The sequence below is a fragment of the Microtus ochrogaster genome, chromosome 21, assembly GCF_000317375.1.
Source record: "Microtus ochrogaster isolate Prairie Vole_2 chromosome 21, MicOch1.0, whole genome shotgun sequence".
In the NCBI taxonomy this organism is placed as follows: Eukaryota; Metazoa; Chordata; class Mammalia; order Rodentia; family Cricetidae; genus Microtus; species Microtus ochrogaster.
This window is the reverse complement of record NC_022022.1, coordinates 33,093,893-33,106,201: the sequence shown is the minus strand read 5'-3', so window position 1 is coordinate 33,106,201 and position 12,309 is coordinate 33,093,893. Positions and strand designations below refer to the sequence as shown.

At 47.5% G+C, this 12,309-nt stretch overlaps 1 protein-coding gene across 1 annotated transcript in view; it reads right to left on the bottom strand.

The window, feature by feature from the left end:
- The window catches only part of Tspan5 (tetraspanin 5), a 165,648-nt gene that overhangs the window by 33,378 nt on the left and 119,961 nt on the right, over nt 1-12,309 (bottom strand). Inside the window, exon 2 of the mRNA XM_005357353.3 lies at nt 6,142-6,192. Coding sequence (XP_005357410.1) covers nt 6,142-6,192 — 51 coding nt within the window. The remainder of the gene's footprint in view (nt 1-6,141; nt 6,193-12,309) is intronic.

Below are 12,309 nucleotides of genomic sequence, written 5' to 3'. Positions count from 1 at the left end.
TATGTGTGTGTGTCTGTGTGTGTGTATGTGTGTGCGTGTATGTGTGTGTGTCTCTGTGTGTGTATGTGTGTATGTGTGTGCGTGTATGTGTGTGTCTCTGTGTGTGTGTGTCTGTGTGTGTGTGTGTGTGTGTGTGTGTGTGTGTAGCAATGAAAGTAGGTGAGGGTGTCACGGAGAGACTGGATCTGTCCTTCAGGCACTCAGGTGGGGCAAGCCCATGCCTCTCTGTGCTGGGAAGCCCTGTGCAAGTGGTGGCTGGGCACTATGGAAGCCTCTGGTGGAGCCTCTGTGGAGAGCTCAACAAATCCCTATCTGGAGAGTCGCCTTGCTGAGCACCGACTATGGTAGGCCCTGGGATGCCTCATTTCTTTATCCTCATGCCGAACCAACTAGCTGGGTGCTCCGGCGGGGAGACACCACAAAGTGAGAGAGAGCAAGGCCCAAATCACTGAAGGAAGGAAGGGGCCGAGTAGGGGTTTGCAGCTAGGTCACCTGCCCACTGAGCTGTCGTCCTATCCTCTTGGAATGCCCTGCTGAATGGCACCTGCGGACGGCAGTGGCAGAGGGGCTTCTCATCTCTAATGCAACACAGCGAAATCAAGAAACATACAATAGGTTCGAACATTCTTGTCTCGGATTTCACCAGAACAGAAAACCCAAGGGAGGCAGAGCCTAACCAGAGGCTGCCACTGGCACCACTCCAGCTGAGCCAGGCAGGCATATGGTGGTGAGAGAGAGCCTGGTGAGGGGACTTCAACTGCCCTAGAGGTGACTGCCGGGGGCACTGGGGAGATGGCGCCGTCAGTGGGGTTTCAGCTGTATGTGCTGATCTGAGGTCAGATCCCCAGAACCCAGACCCAAAATCAGTGATTCACGAATGACACGGCTCCCGGGGGACGTGTGTGGGAGGTGAGACTTCTCTTTTCACTCACCGCTTATGTCAAGTGTCAAGGGGACAACCGGGGAGCCTGCGGGTGGTGGTCTGTGGTAGAGACACAGGAGCCTGCTCACTAGGCAAAGGAGAGAACTCTGGGGACTCACTCCTGCCCTGGGAACCTGGAGACAGGGGTGGGGGAGGGCTGCTGACTACCCTGGTGTCGGAGGCAGGCAAGGGCTTTCCTGGTTGGACTGGCCTCTTCTTCATTTGGCTGTGACCAAGAGAAACCACGAGGGCAGCATGAAAGAGGCAGCATGGGCCACGGTGCTCCCAACCAAACAGAGCTGCCTACCATGGTGAGCTGGGCAGCAGCAGAATTTGGAGGGACAGGCATAAGACAGAGGAGCTGGCAGGGGATAAGGTGGCCACTAAGATATAGCCCAGCTCAAAGCAACTAAGAGGCAGAGGGACTAAGCAGGGAAACCCCAGTAAGACCTGAAACCATTCCCCTCAGCAGCCACCAGGTCCCGGAGCAAAGCCTCATCCCTACTCTGAGGGAAGTAGTAGTCTGACAGAAAGTAGACTAGGATCTGTGTCCTCTCCTCAGGCCCCAAAGCAGTTCGGCATGGGTAAAAGATACTATCTTAGTGCCGGGCAGGCAACTGTCTCAGAAGGGGCCAGGAATGGAGATCTGACCGTTAGTAACCAAGCCACTGACCCTTGAACTGGTCTGAATTTTTCTGCCTAAGAAACTTGTGTGAATAACATTTCAAGGGTTATGCACAAAAACAGAGATTTTATTTGATTTTTTTTTTTATCACGTCCTGTACTTGCTTCAGGGCTGAGAGATCACAGGGCCATCGTCCAGGCCCTGACCAAAAGCGGCCTTGTGTGCAGCGCCTCAGATGTAACAGGAAACTTCAGGGTGTGACAAGGACAGCTGAGGAGGGAGGCGGACAAACCTGCTACACTTCAGTCAGTAGAGGGAAATCTCTGAAGGACCTTGCAGCATCTTATAGCTATCCCTTCAAAGGGGCCCCACAGCTGGGGCAGCCAAGTCCTTCTTCAGGGATGGGAACTGATCCTCTGCAATGATCCGCCTGGCTGTCCAGGTCCCGGCATTCCCAATGCTCCTTCCTGGGAACACAGGGGACGTTATTCCAAGATGAGTCTACTACGAGATGGTGATGAAGAGATTTCTAGATACCGACACCAAAGGGGAACGAAGGTTCTGAAGAGACAGAATTGTCCCTAAATACGGGAAAGGTGGGGAAAACACAATACAGGATTCACTTCCCACCGCCCCCCCTGGGATCAGGGTTGTGTAGCTGCTCTTTTCTCCCCACCTAGGGAACTGGTGGAGAATGTGAGGGAGAATGACGGAGGACCAGAAGGGACAGGAAGAGAGAGAGAGAGAGAGCAGGAATTCTGGCCTCACATCTCAGGGCCTTGGTTTCTCTATTTCTGAAACAGAACTCCACCTTCCTCTTAAAGTTTAACCCAAGGTAACGCACAGATCACAGGGCTGAAAACGAAACCTCCTCAGGAGGAGCTTTTCATCCTAATCAGCACTGTGCAAGCACAGACTTCTTTATGTACCTCATTTGTGTGGTTGTGAACGTCTGGATGTCTGCTACACAGGAGGGGGGGATTGTGAGGCAGAGACCACGAACTACTGTCCTCAAGGAGTTCAGCTTGCCAAGTGGAAGGGCTGTTAGATAGAGAAGCCAGTGGGGGACACCGGAAACCCCAAAGTCACACGTAAGATTGAGGAAAAGCTTTTCCTATTCTGGGAAGCAAAGCCCCTCCTCCCCTGGCAACAACTGTAAAACTCTCCCTTGCAGTCATCAGTGATGCAACCCCCTCTCCTCTCTGGAACTAAGTAATGAGCAGGGAAGCTGGGCAGCGCAGGAGAGGGAAACCACCTTCATCCTCCCACAAAACAAGACGATCATAGAGATTCCCATTCTGAACAATAGAAAGGAAAGGCCATTTCTCAGAAGCCACAGATGTGCTTTTCTGAAGGCCGTGCCACTCAGAGCAGACACCGGAAACAAACCGGATGTAATTTTATCTCCTTTCATGCAGTAAGAGGTGTGAATATATAGTCAGTTTCCTAGGGATCTTGGACAATGATGGCTTCTGGAGCTCAATGACAGAGGTCACGGAAAGGCCAGGATTTAACAGAAGGAAGCCACTGTTCATTATTCATCCACTCTTTCATTGTTTCAAAGATCATATTTCTTACCACTGTTTTCAATACACGGTCTTATCAAGTAGCCCAAGCTGACCTCAAGTTTGTAGCCATCCTGCCTACAGTGTCCCCAAGCACTGGAACTAGAGACCTGGCTTGGTGAAGGCTCAAAGGTCTTGCTTGGACAAGGTGGAGTCAGCAAGGCCATTGTCAGCTCTTCCTGGAATGTCCTCAGCCTGTTCCTATGTAGATCTCTCTTACTTCATAAAGATCCCAATGCCACCTCCTCCTCAGGAAGCTCTAAAAGGGACATCTCAGGATTGGGGTAATGGCTTGGTAGCAGAGTATTGCCTAGCATACCCAAAGCCCTGGGTTCAATCCTCACTACTGTCACAATCAAATTGTAGAATGGTAGATACCAGGCTCCTGTCACTCTACGTAGCCTGCACTTAGTGTTTCTTGCCAGCATTTGGATGCAGTTCCTGGTTGGTGACCTCCTTCCAGTCGGTGTTTCTCTTAGAATGTAAGCGCACGAGGCAGGGACTCCTCGTCAACCTTGCTACAGCTTTGTGTCTGAGGTCCAGATGTGTGAACAGTGCCACGGCCCTGACAAAGGACCGCGATGTCACCCTCTTCTGAACACAGTGGTGCCCCACCTATTTGGGAAACACTGCCAATTTTGGAAGCTTTTTTATTTCACCAGAAAAGAGATACATGAGGCCACCAACAAAATAAAAACATAATTATATTTCATAAAGAGAAAAAAGAAAACCCTTCAAAATGACTCACTGCCTGTTTACTGCTAGGATAGACAACTGGTTCATTTCATGCTGTCCAATGTCTTTTTCAAAGCAGCCAGAAATGGGCTCTTATTAAAGGGGCTGTAGGAAGCTGGGTTATCTGGCATTTAACCAAACAGAGGGTTCTAAAGGGAGAATTTCTCGGATTCCACAAGGACAAATCCCAAGGCTTAACTGGGATGAAGAAGCAGCTAACCACAAGCCAGGAGAAGATTGGTATTCAACAGAGAAGGTGACAGATGAACTTATCTGTTCAGGGAACTTAATTTGTCTTACTTTGTATAAGGATAGCTTTGACTCAAAAGGTTACTGTTTGCTGGGCAGTAGGGCATTTTCAGAATGTCTTTTATATATTACAGACACAGTCTGTAAATATAAAGGGGTGGTACCTTTTTCGCCTTAGCCTTTTCTTACAATTTATTACATTTATGGATTTATTGTGTGTCTCCGCATGGATGTGTCTGTGTATGTGAGAGCCTGTGTGTGCATATGTGTGTGTGTGCATGAGACACACATGCCACAGAGGCCAGATAACAACCCTCAGTAGTCAGTTCCCCCCATCCACCAGAAGAGACATGCAGATGGAACTCAGGTTACCAGGCATGGCAATAAATGCCTTTACCCTCCGGGCCAGTGGTTCTCAACCCGTGGGTCGCGACCCCCTTGGGAACTGCGTATCAGATATTTACAATACTATTCATAACAGTAGCAAAATTAAAGTTAGGCAGTAGCAAAGAAGAGATTTTAATGTTGGGGGTCAGCACAGCATGAGGAACTGCGTTGAAGAGCTGCAGCAGGAAGGTTGAGAACCACTGCTCTAGGCCATTTCACGAGGCCTATTTTCGTTCTTTTTTTTAAAAAAGTGTGTGTATACATTCACACATGCATAGTGCATGTGTGTTTAAGTGTGCATTCACACGTGTGCACACACATGTGGAGGTCAGAGGTCAACCTCTGGCAGCATCCGTCTCATGTTTTTGAGGCAGGGTCTCTCACTGGGACCTGATTCAGTCTGGCTCCAGGGATCCTACTGTCTCTACCACCCCAGGGCAGACTTAGAAATAATCTGTGACAACACCTGTTTTTTTTTTTTGCTTGTTTGCATCAGCGTAGGGATGAACCGAGGTCCTCGCGTTTGTGTGGCAAGCATTTTGCCAACAGAGCTTATGCCTCCTCTCCTTTTGCGCAGTGTGGAGGACTGACTGCAGACAATGCCCTATCACTGAGGACCACCCCACAATCAGCAGTTAAACTCAGGTCTCCCTCTGACTTGACCGCATGTGGTCTGTCTGCAAGAGGCTCTACTTGTAGAAATCTCATCGGCATCTCTGTCTTTTGTTTGACAGGAGCTTTGGTTTAGGTCTTCTTTCTATTTACCCATAATGCTTCTTAAGGCATCTAACACTTCAGAAGAACCCTGGCCTTGAGCACAGCCAGACTCAAGAGGACAAACAGCCAGGAGATAAGAGGAGAATAAGCCAAGCCCCAAGTTTGCCAGAGCGCTGACCAATCCCAGCACTGCTCACTCTCACAAGGTGAAGGACTTGGCAGGGGAGCCAGATCGCGCTGTGGCTACTGTGGCCTTGCAAGAGGGGGTGGGGCTCATTTCTGCAGTTCCGTGGTTGCCCAGGGAGGATCAGAGAAAACCAAAAAGACTCATTGAGAAACTCAGAGGAAACAAGAATACACTCATCAATTAGGACAGAAACTGCCTAGGACTCCCATCTTCACTGCAGTTTGGCGTCTATCCTTTGATATTTCTGGAGTTTCCTTTTTCTCTACTATATGAGACCACCAACTTCGAGCATCTCTCAACATTTATGACCAGCTGCCGCCTGTTCACATTCTTGAGCGGCAGTGACGAGTCCATCTGATAGTCAAACAGAAACTTATATTTGGCTTCCATCCCGCCACACGGCACACTGAAAACCTCTTTTTTAACATTTAAGTCATCTTCCAAATGGGTTCAAAAGACAAGCAAGGCGGGGTGAAAGGTTACAAGTCACAGAGTGACATTTAGAAGCACAATGAGGTCATCGTAGCTGGATGAGGCTACGCCTTGGTCAAATCCCAGTGGCACCCCCTCTGCCCACACTGCGTGGCGACTGTAGTGATTACTTTGATGTAGTGATCACTGCCGACACCCGAATGGTCTTGAAGATGCTTCCCCTCAGCAGACAACTTCGTTTTCACCCCATGGTGGTCAAAGACAAAACATTCAAGATACGGCCTCCGACCAAACCTGTTTGTCTTCGTGATGGTCAACTTACTTTTTCATTCCATGCCCACAGTCCAATTCCAAGAAACGTTATTCCCAAAAACTGCAAGAGAAAAGGAGGAGATCAGGGTAAGTGTTAGGGAAAACACCACGGTTTTACTCACGAAAATAAAGTTTCTTTTCTTTTTTGTTTTTCGTGACAGGGTTTCTTTGTGTGGCTTTGGCTGTCCTGGAACTAGCTCTGTAGACCAGACTGGCCTCAACTCACAAAGATCTATCTGCCTTTTGCCTTCTGATTGCTAGGATTAAAGGCGTGTGACATCACTGTCTGGCAAAAATTAAGTTTTTAATTAATTGCTTTACTACATTGTTTGATCAGGGGGAAAAAGCTTTCTTTTAAAAGCTGAGTTAACTAGGAAAAGAAATACCATTGCCTCTTTGCTTAAAATTATTATAACAGTGAAAAGGGGTAGGGACCCACAGGTGCCTAAAAGTCATTCACATCATGAATTATAATTTTCAGGTAGCATTTTGAAAGAAATGAACATTTGTGTGGGTCTGTTCAAGCATCTGAGCCATCCGTCAGACACAGATATAAAGGGCACATATTTAGACAGGCCGAGATCTCTGTCCCACTGGGGACACAGCACAGGACCCCTGCCCCCCCCCCTTGTACTCCAACAAATCCTTTTACTGCTCCTTCAAAGGTAATTAAAATCCTATCAAGTTCAATGTGATCCAGAGAAATCCCCAGATCTTGGGGGTTTTGTTTGTTTTGTTTTTTCAGAAACTAAAACTGTAGTTCCAAGGGCTCCAATCCTCTTCCTGGTCTAAGCTGATTCCGGACCTCCATGGATAACTTGGCGTACACACACCATGCACAGTGAACTGAGGCCGGCTACCCTGCCGCTCTGTCAGTTGGCCACACTGGGGGATGCGAGGGCCATGGCATGCAAGCGCTGACAGCTGAAAGGGCTGACCACTTTAATTGACTTTCACTATATCCTGCCTGCTCAGAGATACACGTCTTCCCCTTTACAGTTTAACATCCCTGAAACTGAAATGTGGTTTAAAACTCACAGTATCACCCCCCCCCCCACACACACACACCAGAGAGTATTTAAAATAACAGCCTGTCTTATGATCGGGGCACCAAAGATTGCGTGTAGGACTGCCCATCTGCTAGGAAGCCATAGCCAGGACCGAGCGTGACTGGCTACCTCCCTCAACTCCTTGTCTTCAGTCTCAACAGAGACTGGCACTTTCCAAACACTGAAGTAAGTGGTGGGGGTGGGGTGGCGAGCGGTTTTGGTCCGGCGGCGGCGGTGTAAGAACAATGTTTATTTTACTAACATCTTGATTAAGTTAAATGTCAGAAACGCTGTCTACTGAGAGCGTGGGCAAAGAGCACAACAGTGTGTGTGTGTGGGGGGGATGGTTATTCTTCAGTTTCAGGGAAGCCTGAGAACTGTCCACCCAAGAAGACCTTGCCGTTCACAGCAGGGAGTTTGGACTGACACTGAGGCGGGAGACAGTAAAGCCAAGTGGAGGAAGAGCGTGGGAAAAAAGGGCAGTCAGTCACTCGGACATGTAGAGCTTCCCAGAGCTCAGAAAACAATGCTACATTTAAATAAGATAGAGTACAATATATCCTAAACACCCACAGAAGAACTTTAGCGTGTCTTCGGCAATAAACAAATAAATAAATAAATAAAAATGAAAATAATTAGGTCTCCACTCCTCCTCCCCTTGCTCCAAGGGAGCTACTTTAATAAGTGCTGTCACGGTTAGCTTTCTATTCCTATAATAAAACACCATGACCAAAAACAGCTTGGGGAGCGAAGAATTTATTTAGCTTATACTTCCACATCACAGCCCATCACTGAAGATAGGGCGGGAACTCAAGGCAGGAGCTTGGAGGCCATGGAGGAACACTGCTTACTAGATTGTTTCTCAAGGCCTGCATACAAACACATATACATACAAACACACACACACACACACACACACACACACACACACACACACACACACACAATCTAGGACCACCTGCCCAGGACTGGCACCACCCACAATGATCTGGTCCCTCCCACGTTAATCATTGAGAAAACGCCTCCACAGACTAGCCTGCAGACCAAACATACGGAGGGAGGTTTTCTCCACTGAGAGTCCCCATTCCCAAAGGACTCTAGCTTGTGTCAAGCTGACATAAAATGAGCCAGCACAGGTGCTTAGGAAGAAAGAGTTCTTGTTGTCAACACCCTACAAGCAAACTATGGTCAGCCTTCCACTACCCTGGCCAATGTGCTATTTCATTTTATGTTTCCGACCTAAGACCTGAAAAAGGTACAGGAACAAAATGACTTGGCATGTTAGTGCCGTATTTATAGGGGCCAGAGAAAATATAGTCACAACTGACAAGGGGATAGGAGGACACAGGATTCTGTGGGACCAGGAGGCAGGGTTCGGGTTTTGTTTTATGCAAACAAAATCAAATGCACCCTAGTGGGAAAGTCTGAGTTTCGAAGGTTAGAGTTCTCTGTGACAGCAGTCATGGCCCAGATGCAGTAACAGCCACAATATCACACCAGCAGTGGGTGTTATAGGAGCAGTAGGTATCATGGCCAACTGCCTGTCTCCCTGCCCAGCAAGGTGGGTGCACACCACCTGTGCCAGCCACTCATTCTTTCCACGCTCACTGTGATGGAGGCAGTTTTGGTTTTGGTTTTGAGCGTCAGGACAGTTTTATTCTGAAATTGGCACTATACTGGCCCCTTTTAAGGAAAAGAGAAACAAGTTTCGGTAAGGTTTGTGTATCACGGAGATCTGGCCAAGGCACGTGTTCTCACCAGTCCTGATGAATTCCCATTCTCACCGGGGACAGAAGCAGATCACGTTCAGGCCAGAATTTTATGAGACGTGATCAGGATGTCACCTATCATGACGCCAGCAAAGCAGAGGAGGTGCTGAAGTAAGAAAGAGACAGGCGCCCACCTACAATCTCAACACGTGGAGGTGGAGCCAGGAGAACCGAGCATTCCAGCCCAGCCTGAGCTCTAAGAGACACCATCTCAAGCAAGAAGAGACAAACTTCACAGAAGGACCAACTGGTTTTTGGGTTGTTTTTTTTTTTTTTGTTTTGTTTTGTTTTGTTTTGTTTTTGGTTTTTCAAAACAGGGTTTCTCTGTGGCTTTGGAGCCTGTCCTGGAACTAGCTCTTGTAGACCAGGCTGGTCTCGAACTCACAGAGATCCGCCTGCCTCTGCCTCCCAAGTGCTGGGATTAAAGGCATGCGCCACCACTGCCTGGCTTAAATAGTATTTTGTTTGTTTGTTTGATTGGTTTTTGTTTTTTTTTGTTTGTTTGTTTGTTTGTTTGTTTTTCAGAAGGACCAACTGTCAAAGGGGCGATCTCCATGCTGGTGTTGAGCGTGGAGAAAAGGGGAAGTTCAGCTTGGGGTGGGGTACGGACTTTCTACTCTTTACAGGTCTCCTTTCTCCTCTGGCACTTGTGGGAAATTTTTTTCTTTTCTTTCAAGAATCAGAATAAAAAACTTGGAAAGAGATGGTTTTCCACAGAGGAGAAAGAAAGAGAGAGACTCATAATTTCCTTTACAATTTTGCATCAGTGTTTCCTGTTTGACTTGTGTCTTTCCAAAGGAGGGTTCAGGAATTTGGAAAGGGGGCAAGGTTTGAAATTAATGGGAAGTGTTCCATACCTAAATGAGCAAACAGCATGGGGCGGGGCCTCGGATTGCTGCATACCTCCAGGTCTACATCAGCACCCAATGGCCTCCCAACTGCTCTCAGGCCATATGTTTTGTTTTAAAATCAAGTTGTTCCAGCTCCAAATAATTAAGAGAGCAGAGCCAAACCCCAGAGACAGGCACGCAGCACTTGGAGCGCTTTTCCCCTTCCCGCTTCCCAAAGGAAAGGCGCCCAGAAACCCGACGCTGACCTTACTCTGCAGCCCAGAGAGACCGCTGCAGAGGAGCGCTGGGAACTAATGGTAACCTGCTACTCCTCTGAGATGCGATCAAACAAAAGCTGGCACGCGTCCCGCCCGGCAGTGTCTGCAAGTGTGTGGCATAAACGCCTGTCCATCACACTCCCGGAGTCGTAAAATGAGTAGTGACACTTTTGTCTAAATTTGATGAATGCAAAATATGAGCGAAGATAGTGTTTTCCTTTCTGTTTGCCGTGCTGGGGCCAACTCTGGCCTTTTACACAGCCATGCTGGTGTCTGTCACTAAGCTATACTCTCAGCCCCAAGATTCTAGATTTTTTTTTTAATTTTCATACACACATACAATGAATCTGTATCGTAGCCATCTCCAACTCCCCCCTTTACTCTCCCAAGGCACCCCCATGTGTCTCTCCCATCTCCATGTTCTCTTTCATTGATAACTCACGGAGTTATCTAAATGTCTAAATGAATGCGGGTCACACTCCCAAATTAAAAATGACTCCTCTGGCCCCAGCAGGCTTCAGTTGCCAACTGCTCCTCAGGGAGGGGTGGAGCTTCATGAGCCCCTCCCTCAGCCGTGCAGCAATGATTGGATTTGCACGATCTTGTGCAAGTCTTACGCACGTGACCGCAGCTGCTGGGAGTTCTTAGCTGCAATGGTGGTGTCCAGGGGGCAGCATTTCACAGCACCCCGCCCATCTTCCAGCTCTTGCACCCTTCCGATTCCCTCTTCCGTGATGCTCCCTGAGCCTCAGGGAGATTGACAGGGATGCCCTACTTAAAGCTGAGCGCTTATTCTCAGCAGCCACTTATTCTTAGCATCTGATGGGTTTTACAAGACTCCGCACTATTGCCTACTACAGAAAGGAGCTTCCCTGACCAAGGCTGAGAGTAACACTAACCTATGGGTGTATGTGTGTGTATATATATATATTTAGAAGGATGTTTGGTAACATGTGTGTTTGCCAGAACAACAACAGCATGTTACTTCCAAGGACCTATGATCACCTCGTCCACAGGCTTTTCACCAGCCACGAACTCTCTCCACAGAGGAGGCCTCAAATCTAATTAGAGAGCACTTGGTTATGGCCATGCCACTACTGTACCTGCAGACACATTGTCCCAGTAAGCTTTGTATTGTAGTATGCAGGATTTGCCACTGGGAAGTCCACTGACGACTTTTCTCCCGCAACAGCCTGCCTAGAACCTTTTGTCGTATGGAAGCCATGCAGTAGGAAAGAAGATTCCAAGTCATTTCCAGCCTGATGTCTCTGTCCTGCAACCAAAGGCATCTTGTATCTTCGGCAAGAGGGTCTTGCCACTAAGAAAATGTTTTGCCTTGTTTTATCAAGTATACTTTTGTTTTCGTTTTTTGAGACAGATCTCACTGTGGCCTAGAATGTCCTTTGTAGACCAGCTGGCTGGCTTTGTACTCACCAAGATCTGACTGCCTCTGCCTCCCAAATACTGAGATTAAGGGTATGTGCTACCGTGTCTGGCCCCGAGATTTTGTTTTTAACGTAAATTTGCAAAAGCAGTGCTACTAGCAGTGGTCGGTACTCACCAGTGATCATCTGAAAAGCAACTAGTTTGAAGTGAGGTACGAGGCAAGTGTTAAATGCACACCAGGTAGGTTCAAAGATGGAATACAAATAAAAAGAATATAAAATCCCATTAATGGCTGTTTTGTTATTTACTCTATGTTGAAACATTAATATTTTAGATCTATTTGGCAAATATAAACTTACAATTAATTCTATCTTTTCTTTTTATCAGTATGACTCCTAGAAAATGTGTTTTATTTGTAGTTTGCGTTAAATTACATTTGTGCGGAATAATGTTGGCCTAAAGTATCCCGCACCAATTCAATGCAGCAGATACCTGAGATTACTCATATTTAACTAATAACTAAATAAGGTTAGAAACATCAAGTGTTTTCCCCAGCATTGCACAGGTAGGTGCTTGAGCCGGATCACTCGAGGAATAGGCACCACTGAATATTCCTTTAACTTTTAAAAATATATCATCTATTTTTGTGTGTATGGGTGTTTTGCTTGCAGTGCCCACAGAAGGCAGAAGCCAGCATCAGATCCTCTGGAACAGGAGTTGTTACAGATAATTACAAACTGCCAGGTGGGAGCTGGGAACCGAACCCAAGCTTCCAGATTAGGGCCATCCACCCTGTGCTTTCCTACTACGTCTAACACACTGTCTGCAGCCCCAGCTCTAACACACGGTCTGCAGCCCCAGCTCTA